Genomic DNA, 22,992 nt, shown 5'->3' with positions numbered 1-22,992 from the left:
ATCCTGCCTTTCACTTCCCAGACATGTAGCTTACAACCATCATGGCCTACCACATCCACATCACATGGATAACTGAATCTCCAGAATCTCCACTGCCAAGATAAAGACACATCCTGTCAACAGCACTTGCACTTGCAAGGCACCCACAAATGGAAGTGGCATGTTAGCTTTGGCCATCCTGTGTATGTACCCACATTTCCCCCCTGAAGTTCACACACAATCCACCACAGAACAGACTCATCTTGCTTTCCTACAGGCCAACCCTGAAGTATTTAATGGAAATAAGAGAAACAGGATTTCACAGAAACACAGACAATACTGTTACGCTGTCCCCTCCAGGAGATAACTTACAGTACCACTGAACACTTCTGAATGCTCCAAGATAACAATAATTCACATATTTTCTCAATATCAAGACTTTTAGAGAACATCTGCTCTGTGTCAGCCAATGGACTTCAAGCCACTTACTCTTTCAAAACATGTCTAACACTGAACAAACCTGCTAGCTGCCTCTTGAGAGGATTGAGAGACCTGAAACCAAGCTTTTATAGGTCAGATAGATCACACTGCTTCTGAGTTTCCTACACAGAGGAAATCCTACCTACCTTGTTACTGAAGTGACTTTTGTTCAGCTGCATAGAGCCTACCTGGAAGTTATTAGATCAAACCACTGAGCTACACAGCTTAGTATGTGTCTCTGGCAGCAGGCAAAACCAAATGAGTCAAAGGAAAATGCAATACTTAAAAGAAACCTTTATAAGAAACAGTTCTGGAATAACATGATCACGGCAAGATGAACTTCATTATTCCTTACACCTTTTTATTCAGAATAACAAACATGGCCATCACTCTTAGCTGCCTCAAAATACTTGCTCTTAACAGAATCCAATGGCAATACGTTTCAAAAGGTTACATGCTATGCTTCCATTTTACACCTTTGATGTGCTTGTGCTTGACTTATACAAAGAAGAGGCAAGCATGCAGCCATTACACTGATATGGACCCATTTTATCTCCACCACCCTGGGGAGACATCTTTGTAGAGTTTCAGCCACCCAGAGACACAAAAGAGCAGCTACACTTACCTAGGTGTCTATGAAAGACACACTGCTAATGCAGAGAAGCAAAAACAGTTGACAAATTCTGATTGATACTGAATTTGACAGCTATTAAATCAACATACCTATTTTGTGACCATCCTCCAGGACTGTGTTTGGGGCATTTTGTTCCCCTCAAAAGCATTTTGACACCTTTTCCCCCCGCCCCCTCTTTCTTTAAAGCTACCTTTTGCCCTTCTGTATTTACATTGCCCTTTGAGAAAATCAAAATATCTTTTCCTTCCTTGTTAGTCTTTAAACTACATCCTCAACTGTCAAAAGATGAACCAGGCAAGTCAGATTTCAGATTTATCCCTGCTGCAGATATTCCTGAAGTAAACGCAGGACGTTGTTTTTCCTTCTACAATTTTCCTGTATGTGTTCACACACATGCATCATTTAATAAAGGCAGCTGGCACTGAGGAACACTGCCAAACACAGAGACTTCTAGTTGTCCCCAGAGCAGGTATAATACCTTGTTTGTACCATGGCAGTTCACAGAGGGGACAGCTGACACTGAGGTGCCATTGTGTGGCTGCTGTACAGACAGACAGAGGTCCTGTCTCCCTTATAAAAGCTAAGGCTCCCATTCTAACTCGAGAGGTACTGACCTTAGGCTGTGGCTCATTCCCACATAAAAACCTTTCATTTGGACACGGCAGGGTTTTCAGCGAGGTTTAGCAGCCCTGCGTGGGAAACCCAGCAGCTCCAGTTTCTGTACAATGTGAATGGCAATACATGGCATGGCACTGCTTCCAAAAAAAAGCCAATGACATCCAGCACATGCAGGTCAAACAGCTACTGCACAATGTCCCTGGCCTGAGATGCTTAAGATAGGAGGTGGATTTGAGTCAATGACTGACATTTGAAGGTCTTTGGGTCTACTGGTCACAGGCTTCCAAAATATTCACTCTTCCCTCTGCAAGTGAAATTTTGCCAGCCCTTGGCCTCTTATGGGTAACTCTCCTCTACTGAGCCCTCCCCAGTCCCTCAAGCAACCAAAAACTGATTCCCTTGTGAGTTGCCTTAAGCACTTTGCTGGAGGCTTTCTTCAGAGCACATGAAAGGAAAGTCTTTCAAACAAGAGACTCCAGCTTTCATGTCCCCCCTAACAGAGACCCATCATTCACAGGAGTCTAACCATTAATCTTGCAGAGCTGAAATTTTTTACCTGAAACTCCTTGCCACGATACCTCACACAGGCAAAGATTAATGGAAAATCAAAAAAAAAATATTCTCTGTCAGTCTGGATAACAAGACTTTCCAAAAACTAAAGATCTATGGAATCAAAGACTAATGCTCTGACTAGTTGGAGATAAATACTCTCTCCCTTGACTCTTCCCAGGCTTTAACAGTACCCTCTCCTAAGCATTCAAAAACATTTCACTAAACACAACAGTCCTGTGTTCAGGCTTCCAGCCTCCCATATATTAGCTACAGATTTACTTTTGCCCAAGGCAATACAGCCCCATTTTCCTCAGAAATTCAGAACTGTGGCACTGCTGTAGCAGAAAACTGGAAAACTTCAAGTCAAAAGTCCCACCAGATCATGGCTTCATTCACAGCACATCAATTGCAGAACTTTTTAGATTGAAAGACACCTCTTGGTATCACAATAGTCCAAGCTCCTGCTCAAGCTGGAACAACTAGAAAAGTTGCCAGGACTGTGCCCAACACACTTTCTGGCTTAACATGCAAATTTGAAAAGAAAAGGTAAAAAAATCTTCAATTCACATAAATATGTGGATGTTTACAAGCTGTGGCACAAAAGAAGCCAAAAAACAAAGGAGATGTGTCCATCCACCCTTCAATCTTTCTTCAGTAAATGCATCAGCAATCAGCCTCCCATTGGTGAGGATCACCCAGTGTTACACCTGAGACCTTCATCTCTGGCACCTGACGTGCCTTCAGTCAGGACAAGGACTCCTTCTGTTCCACACAGAAACATAAACTGACTTCCCCATCCATTTCATTTCTCATCCATCTCTAGTAAGGAAATGTGGCTTGCTGTAAAATAACCAGATGGTATTTAAGGAAAACTTAAGAGTAAAGCTTACACTTTTGAGGGAGTTTTAACATGAAAGACAAACTAGGAGATACAAGAAAAAAACTAGAGACAGAAAAACACGTCTTCCTGATCACACTGCTGCTTGTCAATTGAGTAATAAACTGCAGTTGAAATTGCCCAGGTCCTAAAGGGTCACATCACCCTCAAAGTCTAAAGCTCTGAAATACATCAGACGATTAAAAAGTCCCACTATGTTAAAGTGGAGTTCCTCTTGGTTTGGCTTCCAGAAGAGAAATTATTCTGCTGTCCTACAATCAAAAGCAATGACATTAAGAATCATCTGTGAGCTTACAAAGGACAAGAAATCTCACTTCTAAGGCAGACTAAAACTCTCCCACCAGGCTCCACTTAAAGGCTGCAATGTCCTAAAAACCTAAAACACCAACAGCATGGTTTGGTTCAGCACAGGTATGCTCATGAGGAAGAGATAACACAAAGATACAACTGACCACAGGCAACCTCTTGTTCCCAGCTTGAATGAAGACTGCACACAGGCTGGAGGGCATCATTCCCAATCTCCCTCTGGGAGCAAGGGAGGGAGGGAAGGAAGGAGTTTACCTCCAGGGAGGCAGTTTCCCTGGCAGAGGCAAATACTGCCTGTGGTGTACATACAAGGCTGTTTGTGACCCAGGCTTGCTCACTGCAGGCAATCTCTGCAACTAAATGAAGTCCCTTCCAAGAGCCCTGGAAAGAGACTCTGCTAAGTTGGTCTCACACCCTGGTTCCTGGCACACAACCAGAAAGCAATGGATGAGCTCAACAATGACTACTGGTATCTCTGCGATGGGGAACTGATTTCCATTTCTTCAAACTGGAGAAATGAAACCAGTACTCACCTCCCCCCGCCACACTGCCTACAGAGCAGCTGCTATGCACATGGGCAACCTACAGCACAGGGCTCTACTGCTGCCTCTTCTCCATTTCCATTGCTTGGCTTTAGCAAAAACATTTCACTAAATTTCCCTTGTGTTATTTTTCCAGGTCAGCAACTGGTACAGCTGCCACAGGACACTGCCGGATCTTGAATGAGGGAGGTGCCATCCTACCAATTATAAGAAACTCTGAATTAGAAAGAGGTGGAAAACAAGTAGATGATGAGACACTGAAAGGCAGTTTTGAGCCATGGAACATTAGGAAAAAGGAATGAGTCAAACAGACCTTCAAATTAACATGTATCTCCTTTCCCAATATCTCCTTTAATTTTGAGAGATATTCAGTGAATATCAGGGAGAATTTATGCTAGTACAACAGGTTGGCTCTCTCCTCAAGAAAAGTTGCCAAGTTGAAGTTCAGTTCAATCTTCAAACATCCACATGTGAGATGTGACTTGCCAGGCTATATCTAGGGTCCTTCAACAGCTAAACTCACAGCAAGAACTGCCCTGGTTTGGAAAAGCTTTTCTAGAATATTTTTCCATGTTGCTATGTTCCTTTTTAATTTTCACAGTAGGTCTGCCTTCAAACTCTCTTCACCATTTCCTTGCAAATGGCTACAGTCAAACACAGGGCTCATAACCCTTGAACATGGTCCTGCTTGACAGAGCTGCTGTTGGGTAAATGAAAGCTGGGATGGGCCAGTGGGACACAGCACTCCCTGAGGCCCTTGTTTTTTAAGCCCTACCTATACCAAGTACAGCAAAATTCCTGTTGTAGGAATGCCAGCTTCTGCATGGGCCTGGAGTGTATTAATGGTCAATGGTTTCAGAGATGTGAGGGAAGCAGAGAGTCACTCCAGGTAGCCAAATCTGCAATGCTTTAACAGTAATTATTTTTGTTCAGTGCTTACCATTCTCATACACTGCCAAACATGGTCACTGGCAGCTCTCAGGATGCAAGTGGTGGCAGTCATTAATCAAAGAATATGGAAACCAAGCTTCTGTTCTGAGGAGCAATGACTGAGCTGCATTTACAGAAGCATGGGCTTAAACTGGGTTACCTAGATCTTGAAAGGAAGGCACAGGGCTAACAGAGAACAGTGAGGATATGAGCACTGCACGGGTGTGAGGAGGCACGTGCTTGCTCCTCTTACCATTTTAAATCCTCTCCCTCAGCCACCTGCACTTTCACAAATACACAGGTGTGTCTTGACCATACAGTCTACAGCTTCTGGAAAGAACTGGCACCTGTGGACAAATCTGACTAGAACTAAAGCAGAGATACACTACCCTCATGCTGGGGATCTTCAGCTGCAAGTGGAGTAAACCAGAGGACTCTATGCAGACAAGTGCAGGAGGGCTGGCTTCAGCCCTGGAAAAAGGTTGTTGTTTTGACTGGTCAAAACATGGTTCAGGCCAGCACAGCTGACTCTCTGCACTCTCTCATCTGCCCCACATCAGTTCTCTTTGCAGCAGTCAGAGTGTGCAAACCTCTTTTTCAAAATCTTCCCCCATTCCTCCCAGAGCTAAGCTGGGATGATTTTGCAGGGGGAGAATAAAGATAAAAACACCAGAGGGTTTACAAAACAGAAACCAACCAGACAAAAAAATCCCAAGAAACCTAACAAGTCCTGATGCTTCACCATTTATCCAGAAAAGTACGTTTATACCACCAGGGAGCCTATGGTGCTTGAACACTTGGGGTATCTAGTTTCTGGTGCCTGTGCACTCCCATGTTCCCCAGTTGCAGGGACATGAATCCAGCTGATGCCTGCAATTGAGACTCCAATCCACCCTGGGTCTGTTCTCAGGAACTCTGGGCAAATATTATTACAATAATAAAACTAAGATCATGCTTTTAAATTCCACCCAAAATAGAAATAATTACTTGCAAACAGATTAGAACAGACTTTGTTCTACCAGTGGTATAGGCACCCATAAAGAGGCACACACTCCTCCCATCAGGCAGCAAACTTCTGTGCCAGCAAAAGACAAAAAAGGAATGCTATCAATTAAAAAAATTAGTCTTTAAAGGCCTCCTAGGCAAAATACACCCAGACTCTGTTCCTTACCACACAAAATACTCCAAATCTGAGAGAACATTATTAAATTTATCCTCAAAGCCACTATGAGATCAAGAATCTCCATGATTAAAGCTGCAGTCATGTTTGGAACCATGGCTTCAATGTTATAAATGTCACTTGTTAAAAACAGAGATAATACAAAGTCACTACAGCCCTCACTCAGCAGGTGGATAGGGTTTGGTAACAAAGGTGTTGTTACCACGGAAATGGAGTCTTAAATCCCTCAATTTCCTTTTGACTTTCCAGAGGACTGTGTTCCAAAGTAAGACTGTTTCTGCAGCACAGGAGCCAGGGGAATGGTGCAGCTCCATGCTGTGATGTGTATCAGTCTGGTAGCAAGAACTTTTACAAAATTCTCAAACTATCCTTACGTTGTTAGTTTAAGAGGCTAGTTAAGGTTTATAGCTCTGCTACAAGTGACAGAAACCGTACACTCCTCCAACTCCACTTCTACCTGCTCATAAAGCTCACAGGTGTGCCACTTCCCTGTAAGTGTCCCACCAACCTCCCACACTCATCTTCTGCTCCTCACACGTTCCCAGCCCAGCCCGGCCCCAGGTGGCAGTCACCTGCATGTGACAGAACCACACTAGGAGTTTCTCAACAGCTCTCTTACTCCACTCATAGCTTTGCTGCTGCAATAACGAGAGCTGCGGCTAATTCCTACACAAATTTCAAGGATTCTCCTGAGGCTGTCGTTCACCTGTTATCTTTTTCATCCTGTGAGGGGAGACAACATAGCTCAGATGAGAACTAACAAAGAAACTTATCAGAAACCATCAGCAACACAGTTGTGATGCAAAGAGATCCCTTTGCAAAGGAGGTTCCACTCCCCTGACAGCTCTCAGCTTGGAGCCCTGGCAATCGCCGGGCTCACACCCGGCAGCAGAAGTGTTGTTCAGCTGTGTTGACACCACAAAGCACAGCAATCCAGGAAGACAAAAAGGACACCGAAGGATTAAAGACCTTCTTTACAGGGCCTCATCCACGCTGCACTAAGATACAGTGACTTAGCTCCATCTGTAATTTACAGCCCATTTGCTGCTAAACCTCAGCTCCAAATAGTCAGATTAAAAGCAACACTATTTATCAGATGCTTAAAACCCTCTCAGACATAAGAGGAAGACAGTACAAGGGACACCTAGAACTGGAGAGGGACCTCTAATAGCTGATCTTATCTGTCATGCGTTTACTCAGGGAGGGAGGATGGGAGCTGGCTGCTCACAGCAGTGCCAACCATTCCTGCCTCGGCCACGGGGATTTAAACACAGCCCTCCCGACTGAGAGCCCACCCCACCGACCTAGCTCAGCTACTATTACTGTCATGAGGAAAGGTTTCTTTGCACAGGCCAGCTTCTCAGGCACTTTACAGCAGCTCCTCAGCATTCCATGAGTCCCCTCAAGCAGGGAAGCACGGCTGACAGCAGCGGGCATAAACAACACATCTGGTAACAGTTTTTCCATTCCCCACTCAAAAGACTCAGAGGGCAAGTGCCTTTGCCCTGAGATACTTCCTTAGCTGAGGAGAAGCTGCTTGTGTTGGGAGTCCTCACTCGACACTCACCTCTGCTCAGCCATAAAGAACTACATTAGCCACATTTGCAAACACAAGGAACAATGCCTTACAGTCAGGCTGGAAAATACATTTGGAGCACATGAGACATTTCAGGCTTCTCCTCCCCTTAAAATCTCACATTAACCCCTCTGAGTGCAAGCAGATGAGAGCTGTTTCATCTCTATGGATTTACACCAAACTTCTTGTGTTTTATCAGAGAGCAAACCAGTAGGTTAATCCTTTCAGACCAGGTCTTTGATCCGTCTGGTCAGGCACCTTCAAAGTAAGAGTTAGGAGCATGTCATAACTTGTAATGTCTCTCGCTGCCCCAGATCCTTTCCTGGTAAATATTTTGTGATTCCAAGTGGTTCCTAGTTGGGAAAATCTGACAAATGGGTTGTCAAATCATCCCACACACGGAGGGATGACCTAGAAAAGAAGACAGAATTGAATATTCACAAAGATAGAATTTGAATATTCACTCTCTTCTTCAATATACAGCACGGAAGGCACAAAATTAAACTAGTATGAGGTAGGTCCTAAACAAATAACAGGTGATCATTTGGCAGTGTGTAGTTAAGGTGTGAAATACTCTGCCACAGGATGTTCTGGATGTAAATACCTCTACACAGATTCGGTGGTGTAAAATGAACAGGTTTAGGCAGAAGAAACTTACTGGGTTACCAATGCAGGAGGATAGGCTGCTGGGGGAAACTGTAGGTCGAACATGGGATGGATGCTCCTGAATTCCATTCATGGAAGTAAATACAGCACCATGCAATTACTTGCAATGTCACAAGGTAAGGGGGATGCACAGAGCAAAGAGTGACAGTGTTCTGCCAGGTCCAACTGACCCCACCACAAAGTGCTACTGAGACAGTGTCCAAGCACTACATACCAAATTAGCATCCCCACATATCAATTCAAGGGCAAGATGGGAAAAGCTGCATGGCACAGCAGCCCTCTGCAAAATACCATTGAGGGGCTTCCCAAAAGTGACTGGCTCTGTCCAAGAACAAAAAGGGTTGTCTGAGAACAAAAAAAAATCTATACATGGAAGCTGCTGATTTTTCAAGCCTCTAAATTTGTATGCTTCACACCAAATACCTCTGTTCTTTCCTTTTAATTAGCCTTTGGCCATAGAACTTTATTCCCTTGGAATAATCAATTCATAGGAATAAAGAAAAAAACTATATTAAAAAAAAACCACACACACAAGAATAGTCTGGCTGCAGACAACTGTCTGGAATAACCACTTGGCTTTGTGTGTAATAACTGGGTGACAGGATATGGAAGGATTATTTTATATTTTTCCAGCTTACATCCAGACACACTCTTAGCAAACTGGAGAACTTAGCTGCCTGTCTGGCACCTTTCCTTCAGATGGGAAATTCCCCATTCAACCAAAGGAAATTTTATTCTCATCTTATGTCCATATAGAGCTTGGCAGATTGTGTTATGCCAAGAAGTAAGGACATCAGTTAAATAAAAACCAGCATGCATCATGGAAACAATGTGACCCTGTTAGGAAGGAGCAAGATGAGACAGATTGCTGAATAAAATAGGTGTGAAGGGGTAGGATCTTTGTGCAACTCAAACTGCCTGATCTCCTCAAAATCCTGGCTCAAAACCAGATTTGTAGCCCAGACAAATCAATTAATCAGCTACGAAGCAATAGTTTGGTCCCTAGATATATCAGAAACTAAGGCCTACCTATTCTCATTGTGGACACTTATGAATATTGAGGTATTTGGACATCTCACAAACAGCAGGCATCTTCCATCCCTTCATAAATCTAAATTTAGATAAGGACCATCTACCTAAAGTCAGGCAACAAACCTCAGGTGAACTACCCATGAAACAGGAGACACGACTAATAAAAGCCCCCTCTGGAGACCTAAACTCAGGCATTGGTTTCCTTCTCCTCCTGAGAAAGCATTTCAAGCCCTGAACTCATAGTTCTTCTCATGTGGCCTGATGCTGGAGCTAGGATGGGGAGGTGAATCCAGGCAAAGGTGCAGAGGCCTTTTCTCAGGTGTGTTTGCTGAGCACAAGGACCAACCAACCCAGTCACGCTGTTTGAGGAAGGCAACCCACAGCCTGCCAGGCTACCATGCCTTAGGGACACCTCCCCAGGTTTCACTGCAACTCCTGGCTCACAGCACTCATCCAAAGGGTGCATGCCACACACACAGACATTGATCTGCTCCCAGCACCACAGCTCAGGCCTGGGCAAGCTGGAGTCCTCTGCAGCAGGCTGAGCCTGGAGAACAGTGCTGGGGAAGGACAGGGCTGGAAACAAAGAAACAAGGGGCTGGTCCACACCAGCTGCTTTGTGAAGCACTCACACAATCTTCTTTGGGCTTTCAGCCCCTGCCACCCTTAGATGACATTCTGTTGTGCTAACAGAGAATAACTATAAAGAATCAGGATTCTGATTACTGCACAGGCAGCCACATGGCAGCTTCAGTGCAAATCTACCAAGCAAGATACTTTCTTACATACAAGTCCAACAGGAAGTTTCCATAAGCATCCATGGTATTTCACCTTCCATGAAGCTATCGAGGATGGTCCAGAGAACTAACCATGTGAGCTCTTTAGAAGGGTACTCTGCTGTGCCATTCCCAGTCGGCTAGAGCTGCTCAACAGGCCAACAGCAAAAGTTCACCTGGCCGAGCACTTGGTGTGCTGCAGTGATTACAAAGGAGATTAAAACAACAACAAAACAAAAACAAAAAAAAACCCAGACAAAAACAAACAAATAAACAAAAAACCCTCATCATCATGTAAGATCTGCTCCCTCTGCCTCAGCTAGCTCCTGAGATGCCCCAACCTGAAAATGCCTGTCCTAGAGGAACTGAAAAATTCAGTGTGACATACAGACTGAGGTACATATGGATGCCAGGTCTGTGTCCAAACAGACCAGCCCATGGCAGAGAAGAAGTTACAATGGGCACCAAGAGCAAGAACATAGCGAGAGAGGGAAGAAATGCCTAGAGACACCCTGAGCTGTCCACCCCCAAGGAGTGACCATGCCAAACCAGAAGAAACCTTATTTGAGCTGTGCTTCACCTGCTTGCTGCATCCCCACAGCTTGGGCAGCCCTGTGCCCAGACTGGCATAGAGACAGCTCTGCAGAGGTCACACTGGGCCATATGTCCCTTACATCGACTTTCAGGCCTGGGTCACAGCAGAGTTCGCTGCACAGGGAATGCTTTCAGTGCAGATAAAGGTCACAACTAATTGGCTTTTCTCTAAATCCTTGCCTGGGTGTTCCCGCTGAGCACTTGTGGGTGGTGCTGGGGCCTATTCACAAACAGCTTAGCCGGCTGGCTGCTGGTCACCGGTGGCAGGAGGACAAACAGGCGCTGCCCAGGGCCACGTACAGCAGCTCCTGCGGCAGCACACAGCCCAGCACACACATACCTGGGATGCCGGTTGCTAGGAAGAGCTGGATCACCCGGCAACCTGAATCCCACTCAACAGGAGAACAGGGGCTACAGATAAAGGCACGGGGGTGGGAGGGGTTGGCGCTGCCTACAATGTGTGTGGGAGTGTTATTTCCCGCTGAAAAGGGAATACAGCCCTTGGTTCCCATTCTGAGGAAGCCCAACAACACTGCTGTGACCCGGGGCATGCTCCAGGAACAGCCAGGGAAGCTGGCCAGGCTGACACATTACAGCAGAGCGGTGCCATGCCCACCCACCACTCCACAGAACTCTCCTAAGCAGACGCAAGCCTTGCTTTCTACTATGAAAAAAAAGTGAACCCACTTTTTTGTGAAAGCCATATAATTAAAATAAATAATGACCTGGTTTTGCTGTCTATTTTCACCTCAAATATGAGCTCTTTACGTGCTCAAGAAGACATTTAGCATCCCAAACAGTGCAACAAATTTGGAACTTGTAGGACAATGCATGACAGCAGGAAATGAAGAACTGCACTATCCAGCAAAGAAAAATAATCAGTTTTCACTGAAATCCCCAAGCTAAATACACAGCACTGACTTTTCAGAATTTAGTTCTTCATTCAAATAAAAACCAAGAATTGGGAAATACAAGGAAAAGCAATGAGATTTCTTTGTGCCTTTGGGAGGTGGACTTTTTTTTAAGCTAGTCCATAGTTTCCTATCAGTCATAAAGGCAGCTGAGAGAATGTCTCAACAAACTACCTCAATTTCCATGAATGCCCCATCATGCTGTACATGCAGCATCTGCAATTTGTCTGAAGTATCACTCTTTGGAATTAAGTCATTACAGGAGATTATCAGTGCTGAATGTCTGCACAGGAAAGATGACAACCCTTAAAGATTCAGATCTTCAAAGCCAAGTAGAAAGAATCGCAAACCTATTATTTTACAATGCCTTAGGGAGAAGTCTCAAAAACCTAAGGCTTAAAGTGGCTGGGATTGCCTGTTCTACTCTTTGCCTTAGCTAAGTATCTATCACAGTACTTAGCTTACTTAGCTAAGGATCTGTCTAACCCACTAACATACATATTTTCAGTCCAAATCATTACAAGCCTAACTTCAGGCATATTCATAGGTACTCCAAAAGTCAAAATTGTACTTGCACGCTTAGATTCACTCATTTGTGTCTTTCCTGCGATTATGACAAACCAGAAGCACCGAATGTAGCCAGCTGGTATAACGAGAAGAAAAGGAAACTTTCAATGTACAACAGAATCCTTCAGATCTAGGGGAATGAACCTGTGGCATCTGCTGAAAAACCCATAAAGGAGAGAAAACCTGCATACACCACAGCAGACAAAGCACAATTTTCCCTGTGCCAAGCTGAAGACCTGTGACACACAACAAGCAGTCGGCCCAAAGGAAGGCAGAAATCAGTCTGTCCTCATTCATAGTAAGCCTGAGCACTTATGCAGATCTTTGAAAGCATACCCACTGTGTATCAATAATAATGCCACTCCACTCTTTTTTTGTCTAAGGAGAAAAAAAAATAAGCTACCACAGGGATACTGACTGCAGGAGTCATTGCCTGCAGCCTTGAGGTTCACCTTGCACAGCCAGCTGAATCCCCTTCACACAGGGAGGATGAAGATGATTCCCAGTTGCCTGTCAGGGCTGGCCAGCCAGACCAGAGTCTTACAGCTGATTCCAGATACAGATGCCAGTAGAAAATAACTGAGAGGACTTTATAGTCCCCAGTGCTGTGTATGCTCACGTATAAGCTTCAAAAGCACATGAAGAGAACTGACACAGTTAGCACCTAGCACAAAATTCCCTTTAAGCAAGTGTAAGGCTAAAGTTACATAGAAGAGAAATGCAGTTCTCTGTCACTAAAACACTCACATTTGACTTTGTATCACTGATCAACATTAAGGAAGTGACAAACATGTCTGTATTATCTCTGCCCAAGACCAAAGTGAATATGCCAAGTACATAAGTAATTTAACAACTTTTGTTGATTAGAACATCAGTTGTATCACCTCCAAAGTTGTTTGTGTCAACAGCAAGTTGGAATGAAATTGCCACCTTTAAAGTGCTCAGTCTTCTTTAGCTGCATGTTCCAGCCAGTTAATTTTTTAACACACCACAATCCAACTGTTTCATTCTGATAACACCTAGGGCCACTAATTAAGGGCTTAGTTTGACTGGCAATGCACAGACTTGTTCCAGCCAGATGCTCCCTGCCCGAAGGAGCTTGCTTGCAAGCAAAGCGCAGAAAACAGACACCCACACTTGAGCCACTACATAAACAGCAAGGCCCCAAGAGTTAAAGAGAAACTTGGAAGAAACACATTCGTGTGAGAAACCCCTACCCCAAATTGTGGGGATGAATAAGACATTTGATTTACAGAAAACTCATGGAGTTGGTTAGAGAACCCTTCTAAGGGCTTAATATCAGTACTGCATCACAAACCCACATGCAAACCCAAGATATGCATTTTAAAAGCTCCTTGATCAGCCTAACTTAATAGTTCAGGAAGTGCTTCTCAGGGCTACAAGTCTAAAACTAGGAAAGAAAATAATAAAAAACTATACTAGACTGTAATACTGGACAACCAACACAAAAAATAAAATAATTAAAATCAGGCATTGAGTTACAGGCCCCTCTCACTTTTCCTGGTTTTGAGACATTTCACTACCAAATGGGACATTCCCCTGATCTCACTTTTTTCTCCTATCTCAACTGCTCTAGAACAGACCCAGTTGCCAGCCGTTGTCAAAGATGATCCCTAAACTATAAATTCAGATCTACTTCTGGCTCAAAAGCAGCCAAAAAGGTTCTTGAATCTGGCCTAACATCCAGCCAATAACACCAGACCATTGAAACACGTGGCTGACCAAAGACCGAGGCACAGACAATGCCCTCTCCTTTCTTGGATTGAGCCACAGAAGCTGAAGGTTGAAGAGCTGAAGCTCTTAAGCTAACAGGCTGTGCTATGAGCTCGGGAGTGGACATGCTGCCCCTGCTACAGGAGCACAAGTATCCAATGGAAAGACACCTCAAAACTTGACATCCAAAAGTCCACAGGCTCTGATGAGATGCTTCCAAAAATGTTAAGAAAGCTGGCAAATACCATGGCTAGGCCATTCAGGATCATCTCTGGAAGGTTGTGGCAATCATAGAGAGGCACCTGAGAACTGGAAAAAAGCAAATGTTATCCCAGTCTTCAAACAAGGCAAGACTTAGGAGTCAGGGGACAACCAGCCAGTCTGCCTCACCTCAATCCCTAGAAATGTGATGGAATGCCTCATTCTGGAGGCCATGTCTATCCACATGAATGACAAGGAGTAGTCAGCATGAATTTATCAATGTCATGCCTGATACACCCAACTGCCTTCTAAAATGAAACAACTGCCTGGCTGGATAAAGGGAGAGCAGTGGATATTGTCTACATTGACTTTAGCAAGACTTTCAACACTGTCTCTCACAACCTCCACATAGGCCAACTCAAGAAGTGTGGACTGGATGAGCGGAGAGCGAGGTGGATTGAGAACTGGCTGATGGTCATAATCAGTGGCAGACAGCCTGGCTGAAGGCCTGTCCTTAGTGGTATCCCCCAAGGTTCAATACTGGACCCAATATTGTTTAACTCATTCATCGAGGACCCTGATGAAGGGGCAGATGCCTCCTCGTCAAGTCCACTGATGTCACAAATTTGGGAGAAGTGGCTGATATCCCAGATCCTTGAGAAGGACAGGCTGGAGAGATGGGCACAGAGGAACCTTCTGAAATTCCTTCAGCAAAGGTAAGAGCAGAGTCCTGCACCTGGAGAAGAATAACCCCACAGACCAGCACAGGCTCAGCTGCTGGAAAGCTGCTGTGGAGAAGGACCTGGGGGTCCTGGTGGACAACAAGCCATCCATGAGCCAGCAGTGTGTCCTGTGGCCAAGGAAGCCAATGGTATCCTGGGATACATTAGGAAGAGCACTGCCAGCAGGTCAAGGAGGTGATCCTGCCCCTCTACTCAGCCCTGGTGAGGCCACATCTGGAGTGCTGTGTCCAGTTCTGGGCTCCTCAGTACAAGAGAGATGAGAACCTCCTCAGTGGGTCCAGTGGAGGCAAAATAACAAAGGTGATTAAGGGACTGGAACATCTCTTTTACCAGGAAAGGCTGAGGGAGCTGGGTCTGGTCAGTTTCAAATAGAGGCAACACAGAGAATCTCATCAATGTATATAAACACCTAAAGAGGGGGTGTTGAGAAGATGGAACCAGGCTCCTCTCAGTGGTGCTGAGCAATAGGACAAGGGGCAACAGGCAGGAACAGATAGATGTACAGGAAGTTCCACCTGAACATGAGGAAGAACTTCTTTACTGCGTGGGTGACCAAGTCCAGAAAGGCTGTGGAGTCTCCCTCACTAGAGTTATTCAAGAGCTCCCTGGACACAATCCTGTGCCACATGGTCTGGCATGACCCTGCTTGAGCAGGGAGCCTGGAACAGATGATCTACTGTGATCCCTTCCAACCTTACCCATTCTGGCATTCTGTGAAGCAAGATCGTCTGTCCTCCAAGGCGAGGCACTCAAATTTGAGCCCTAACTATCACAACTGACAGCCCAGCCACCCTTATCAGAGATTGCTGGCTGAGCAGGCTAACCCAGCATCAGGTGAAGTGTCAGTCAGTCCCTCCCTCCCTTCCCACCATGGTGACTTCTGATGAAAGAGAAATGGAGGGACACTTTCTGAGAGACACCAGCACATCTCAAGTCAAAGTCCTCTGAGGAGCCCTAATTGTCAACTGCCTAAAGACCAGCTTTAGAACTGAAAAAGAGAAGTCCATTACATCAACACCCACAGATTGCATATTTTGTGGTTTCACTTACAGAAGGCCATGGCATCCTCTCAGCTTCTCCAAGCAGGGGAAAACTAGGAGGACCCGTTACAGCAACACTAAACCAATTTGAGACACATCATACAAAAATAAAACCTTTACAATGGGCAGAAATTTCATCCTGAAAAGATTCCCAAAGCTTGGATGCCAATCCAAGACTGGTCAAATCTTCCACACTTGTAAAAATGAGTTGACAATTTACCCAAGGACAGTCCCCTGGGACTTTGGCTAATTTCAGTACAGCTGTAATCTAGAAGCACAACAGCAGCTTGCTTTTGCTTCAATTTGGGAACTTCCCCAAAAAGTCAAAGTGCTAAAGCGAATGGGCAATGAAGCAGATGAGCAGCTAAGCACACTGTTATTAAAGCTCAGAAAGCACTTGTTTTGGGTGGTGAATGTAGACCAATTCTTACTCTATCAAACTTGATGCTCATTCTCCACTTACTGGGCTACAGACCTCTACAGAGCTGATTCTGTGCTCTCACCTAACTTTTCACTAGGTTTCAATGACAGCACACTGGACCTTTTAAATAATGCATTTACCATACAAGCCAGAAAACATACAGACCTGCACAGACACAGACCAGGGCCAAGAAGGCTGGGTCTGCTCAGTGCCTGGCAGCCCCACATCATGAAGGCAATACAGCAAAATGGCACAGGACATTTGGCCTTGACACAGAGTCCGTGCACAGCACAGCCACCAGAAGCTTCCACACTGCTCACCCCCGTGACACCTACCCAGGGCCATACCTGCACGGAGCTCTGGTCCAACACCTAAGATAAAGCACTGCACACTCCATTAAGCAATTAGTATGCTGCTGCAAGGCTCAACCAAGACCAGGCAGCTGCACACAGTCCCCAAAGGCCTACAAAACAGATTTAAACCCAGAGTTTGCAAGTCTGGCTTTCTGCCCATACACATGTGTACCAGTCATTGCTGCACTCCCCACTGCAGGCTGCAAAGACAGCTCTGATGAGCCATGCAACAGCCTGGCAAGCAAGGCACGGTGCAAGCTGAACTGTCTCTACTGAGCCTGCAAAAATGCAGACCACCTGTCTGCAGCACAAAACCTTGGCACTAACATGAACAAAATGGCTGCAGATGCCCACTCATGCACATTTTCCTGCATGCCTCCAAGCATCCTGAAGGCTGTATCCACCTCTGAGAGCTCCTTTCAAAGATTCTCAAGGTTTCACAACCTGAGGCTCCAAGAGACAAACAATAAAGCTAAAGGACGAGATTGCAGCCGTAAGGCCCAGAAACACAGTGTTAAAAAAACCCTCACTGCCTCTGCAAATACTCTGCACTGAGGCAATCCACTACAACCTAAAGCATTGCCCTTATTTTACTTCCAAAAATAAAACCTAACCCTGCCTCCCCTGAGAGCCACAGAATGTGCAATCCCCAGAGGAAGTACAGCAAACTTTGTTAGAAACAGTGCTGATGTTTCATCAAAGTTGCCATCAGCCTGTCCAGAGTGACTGCGCAGAAGTGCAGCCACACGGCAATGAGCCTCTGTGTAACACATACAAAAGACTCCACTAGAGTCTGGTATACGGATCCCCAGCCCCCAACTCAGGCAACGAGGGCTGCTACTTTTCCCAGATCCCTTCTTTTATTTGGGGCCAGGTGCTGCACTTCCCACACTACTGGTGCCAATCCAGAGCAGCTCCGCTGATTTCAGGGGATATCCCTTGGTTCACAACAATTTTGCCAAATCAAGATCCGGTATTTTTTTCTCATTCGTCAGGGCTCCATTTTTATCCCGTGGTATATGGCTCAAAAATTCCTCTTTATATTTGGCAGGAAGGGCTTAGACAGTTCTTATCCTGAATCTGTGGTCCTCAGTTTTATTTTAAACATTAAAAACGGATGTAAGAAGAATCTGGAAAGCTATGGGTCAAAGCAATGATCCAGCCTGCAAACTTCAGCTCAGATTCTGGCCTTCAGGGCCAGAAGAGAGAGAAATGCAAATAACGAGCTGAAAGGCATTTTAGGTAAATCATGTTTGTACAGTACCTAGCACAGTGGGGCTCTAGCCTGGAAAGGGCTGAGAGGCTATGGATTTGCCCACGTACAAAGGTATCTAGGCAAATGCCTACACAGTTAAATGGAAATCCCATCAAAAGGAAAAACATTCTAAAGAACAAATAGATAATCTGTCTTCATACACTTTTCTGTATTATCTGAATTGTGCAGGGTAACTCTGAGTGCAGAAGAACGGGACTTTAAGTAACAGGAATACAGCCTAGGCCAGTTCCTCCTGAGCACACTAGCTGAGAGGAAACTGACCCAGCATAATAAACACTGCAAGTTTCCAGCTTCTCAAGGCCCTCTCAGTAGTTACCTGTTTTGTCAAAAAACAACCGAGACAAAACCGGCTTTCCTTACCTTTAGCTGGAACGGTTGAATTTCGTTCAAACTCTGGTTCCTGAGCTTTTTGGTGAGGATCTTCAGCATGGTACAAATCCGAGGAGCCAAGAAAGGGTTAAGCATACACACACGCACGCATCTGCATCTGCCGCGCCGCTGCCGCTACGCTCGGCGGAGCTGCGCGGAGCTCGCATCCAGCACCGCAGGTACACGGCGGCGGGGCACGGCTCCGCACAGCCGCGGCTCCCGGCTGTGCCCCCTTCCCCTCCGCCACCGCACCCTGTCCTGCAGCCCTCCGCGCTGGGACGCGAAGGGAATCCCTCTCCAAAGCCTACAGAAAAAAACTGAACACCAAACTTCCTCTGCCTTCCACCCCCTCCTCAGTTACGCTTCAGAAAGGAGGGAGGTACCAGCTGGCAGCGTGCTGCAGAGGACAAGAAACACTCGGCGCAGAGCGCTCGCTGCGGGACGGCAGAGCTCCCTGGGCGAGGCGCCGGGCTCCGCTCATGGCAGCGCTCCCTCCCCGTCAGCCCCGGGTGGGCATCGGGCATCGCGCCCCGCTGCTGCCGCGGACCGCCGCCACCCCGGCTCCCTCCGGCACCGCCGCCACGGGAAACTTGTAACAAGCGGCGCGGCAGCCGCGGCGCACATTGGCCCGACGGGGCGGGACGGGGCGGGGACTCCGCTTAAAGGGTCACCGGCCCTTCCCGGCCGCCGGCGTTCCTTGGCTTCCCCGACCTGGGCGGGCTCTGCTCGGGCTATGGGGGACTGGGAGCTGCCTCTGCGCTACTGCATCCTGGCTCGCAGTCCGCTCAGTCCAGGGACCCCACAACGGGATGCCGTGACCTGTCTGTCCCGCCCTCCCATCCAGAGCACAGATCCATAGGGGGGGCTCGTGGGTCCGGTCTCGAGTCCTTTGAGCCACCGAGGGGACTCGCAAGGCGCCTGCAGCAGCAGGGAAGCTCGCCACAGCCTTTCCCCACAGAAATGCAGGCGTGGGGCCAGGCCGACAGCAGCTCCTGCTGCACCAGCAACCCTCAGGCACAAGCAAGGTGCCCCGTTTCCATGGGCAGTCCCCCAGCACCTCCCTGGCAAAACAGTCAGGAAAGTTATCAGGGGCTGACTGATAGGCTCCCGGCCACTTTGAACCCACAGGAAGCCGCCGACACGTTTGCCAGCAGTAACAAAGGGCTTTCACCCACTGCCAGCTCCGTGCCAGCGATGAACTCCCCGTGTCTAGGTGAAAGGTCCCTTTTGCCCATTACCAGTCCCTGGGGGCCAGTAGAGCCTTTTGTCCCAACCTTCCTCCTGGGACAAGCTAGGAAGCATTGCAGAGGTCTCTGCTTGTGTACAAATTCCAGAAGAGCACCGCCTGGTTAACTGTGGGTTCCCAGTTCTCAGCCAGCAGGCCTGTAACAAGATAAGAGCACTCCTAAAGTGCTGACTGTGGAAAAGAGAGAGCACATCTTTGCTGCAGGGGAAAGGGCCTAGGTTCAGCTCCATTTAGCAAAGTATTTTTTCTTGAAGGAGTACAACAAGCACAGAGTCTGAGCCAGAAAGCAAAATTTTTGCTTTTCAGACAGTGCCGTCTTAAAAGATGTCTGCAGTAGGAAACTGTCTCAGCTGTTAAACCATACTTCTTCTGTGTGTTCTGCATTCCCACCGTGGACTTGTTTTCACCTATTTTTCCCCACATTCACACCAAATTGAAATCACAATCCAGCCTTATGACTCTAAGCCACCACATATTACTACAGGTACTTCTGCTTTTCTTATTGTATGGATTTAAAAAAACCAGGGAATAGTGCACACGAGCATATTGCTAGTCTGGCATCCTGCATCCAACAGGAGGGAGTAAAATGCTAACTGAAACCAGAAATCCTCCTCAGAGATATGCCATATTATAGTTAATACTATATAATAATTATCCCTGGGACCTAACCAATAACCAATATATATCCCAAAGTCCAACAACTGAGATTCTCTTAAAAGGTTTTCCTTTTTTTTTTTTCCATATAAAGTGAAATTCCCCAAGCCTTTATTCATTCCTTATTTCAGCTCTGGAGACACTGACTGTCCTTGTAATAGTCTGTAAGACATAAGCCATAAACCACAATCAGCTTAAACTACTGTGTATGATTGCTTTCCCATTCAGAGATCAAGCACTGGGGCAGGCACATGCCAAGGCCCAGTTGATTGTTTCAGAACAGATGAAGCTGAAAAAGCTCCCTGAAACAGAGAAGAGCAGAACCTGCCATCCTAACTGTAACACATCACAGGCTCTACCTGAGCTCACCCCACCCCACTACACCACAGGACAGCAGTGGGGAGCCCAGCCTGGGAAGGATTTGTGCTAGGCCTCCTAACCTGCTGCAGGTTAGGCCTTTCAGAGCAAGCAGCAAAAACAAGTGCTGATGAAATTCTGATGAAAAAGTGCTTTTTTGGGGCACTTGCAATTTGAGAGAAACTAATTCTACAAATCCTGCCTCCGCAACCTTTACCTATATGTGTTTCAGCAAATACCTGCAGAGCAGCTGTTTCTTTCTTGCTTTGTATTTCATATGACCAGAATCATCAGTCCATGGCATCCAGCATCTCCTCTGAGTGAGGCACAGTGACACACTGCTGCAACCAGCAACAAGCAATTTAGCAGAGCCGCAGAGGAAAAGAAACCCTCACAGAAAGCAGAGCTACAACCTACTGCTGCAACCCTTGTCTTAGGTGATCTGTGCCCTGAGGATGAGGCTCAACGTGCTGAACGGGTTCCCAGTAGATGGCAAGTCACACTGCTGCATCACATAGTGGAAAGAAAGCTTCCTGAGAGGGCTGGACACATTGCTCCTCCCCATACAGTTTGCAGAACACTACCAAGTAACTTCTATCTGAAGATAGCAAAATATTTTCCAGGGGTAATTCATAGTATTATTCCCAAAGAAAAACTCAAATCAGAGAAGGTTACTTGACTTTCTGAAGGTCACTGAGAAAAGCTGAGGAAGACCCAAGAATAGAAGTGGTACCTCCTGGCCCCTAAGCTGTATGTGCCAGACTGTAATCTAGCCTGTTACTAGATCACACTGCTGGAGCTATGCAAAATTCAGTGGTTTCTGTTCCCAAGCATCTCATGTGATCACTCTGCTCTGTTCTTGGTTCCTGTGGGTTTCTCACCCCTGGAGTTTTGATCTGCCTACTGGGTTCAAACCAAATCTCAAATCTCAAACCTAGTCCAAGTTTCCTCTGGTCACATGATAAAAGCATGAAAAATGCATTGCACAACATTTAGGGTAGACCCACATGCCTGCTACAGCATATCTTGATGAGCTCTTTAAGTTCCTTGTGGCCAGACCAGGAGCAAGTAGCAAGTTTTCCCCGCAAGAACACATGGCACTGAGGTGACAAGGAGAGGACAGGGGACTGTGAGATCAGGCAGGGTACTGGTTCACTTCCATGTGTTCCTGCCCACTGCTGACATGGGGAAGACATCATGAATGTCTGCTGTGCCTCATCTTACCTTCCCCTGGACACATTCCCCTGTGGGAATCCTGACCAAACAGTGCAATGGGGAGACAGGCAGTAGGAGTGAAGACAATGCAGTGAGGATTAGTTTAATGCACAGATTCCCTCTGGGCTGTGTTTCCTGTTGTGCTCAGAGGACAAGCGAATGCCTTCCGCAGTTTATCTTGCCCAAGGTGTACCACTGACACTGCCAGGTGCAAGAACAGGAATGTGAGTGGGTGCAGAAAGCCTCATTAGGCAGGCGTGGCCAAGTCTTCTCAAAAGGAAAGAGATGCTTTTTTTCACCCTTTGAAGTCACCTGGGGATTTGCTCGCCCCTTGTTACACAGTGAACCTCTTTTTGGTCTCCTCTTTCCACACACCGTGCCGTCACAGACTCCTGCTGCATCTGTGCATACACGGGTCTGAACATCGCGAGGCTGGAGGGAAAAACCAGCCAGGGAAGAGCTTCAAGTGCCATCTGTTGGGGCTCTGCCCTCATTACACCGAGGGAGACAAGGCTGAGCTGGAAAAACCCCATCTATTCCTGCTTGCTCATGAGCCTAACTGGGTGGTGTCCAAGACAGACACTAGAGGTACTGCCAGTGCCAGGCAGGGGAGGAGCATCTGCCAAGGAAAATGCTAAAAGAAAATAGGAGGGCTGGAGCAGAATGAAAGCTGAGCCTGGAGCTTGCTTGGAGGAAGATGCAGACCCAAAGCCAGGCACATCTTGAATGGTGCTCCAGAGCAGGGCCATCCACCAACAGATTCAAACACAGCCCAATGTACGTAGATTAAAGCAGAAGACAAGGACAATCCACAAAAAAATAATGAGAATTGTTTTCAGAATAGTATGACTGACAAAACAGACAAAGGGCCAAGCCTTGTCCCTAGCCAGCAACCCATCACTTCTAGCAGGAGCCACAGGGCATTGTTCCTCCTTATCTTAAAGCCTACAAACTGTCCCAGAACTGAGCCAGCTGCTGCCATGCAAACACTTTGGACATTCAGGGAGAAGGCTGGTTAAAGGTGGCTGAGGTTAAGAGCTATTTGTTCTCTTTTACATATGTATCCTTTAGACTCATCTGAGCAATGAAGTACCTAGGATACATGTTTTGGCATATGCAGGTTTTGACTGCCATAAAAGAGA

The 22,992-nt window shown here is 46.4% G+C and overlaps 1 protein-coding gene across 4 annotated transcripts in view; it reads right to left on the bottom strand.

The window, feature by feature from the left end:
* The window catches only part of LOC103817274 (uncharacterized), a 62,015-nt gene extending 42,995 nt beyond the window's left edge, over positions 1-19,020 (bottom strand). For 2 of the 4 annotated variants that reach the window (XM_009091406.4, XM_018915460.3), the window contains exon 1: positions 18,370-19,018. In XM_009091406.4, the coding sequence (XP_009089654.1) occupies positions 18,370-18,474 (105 nt within the window). In that variant the 5' untranslated portion in view covers positions 18,475-19,018. Of the gene's footprint in view, positions 1-18,369 lie in introns of all 4 variants that reach the window. The other 2 variants (XM_050973223.1, XM_018915449.3) reach the window with 2 other exon arrangements.
* Positions 19,021-22,992: the final 3,972 nt, after the last annotated feature.

The sequence above is a fragment of the Serinus canaria genome, chromosome 3, assembly GCF_022539315.1.
Source record: "Serinus canaria isolate serCan28SL12 chromosome 3, serCan2020, whole genome shotgun sequence".
NCBI classification, from domain to species: Eukaryota; Metazoa; Chordata; class Aves; order Passeriformes; family Fringillidae; genus Serinus; species Serinus canaria.
Note: the sequence above shows the minus strand (reverse complement) of the source record. Positions and strands in the feature narration are given on the sequence as shown.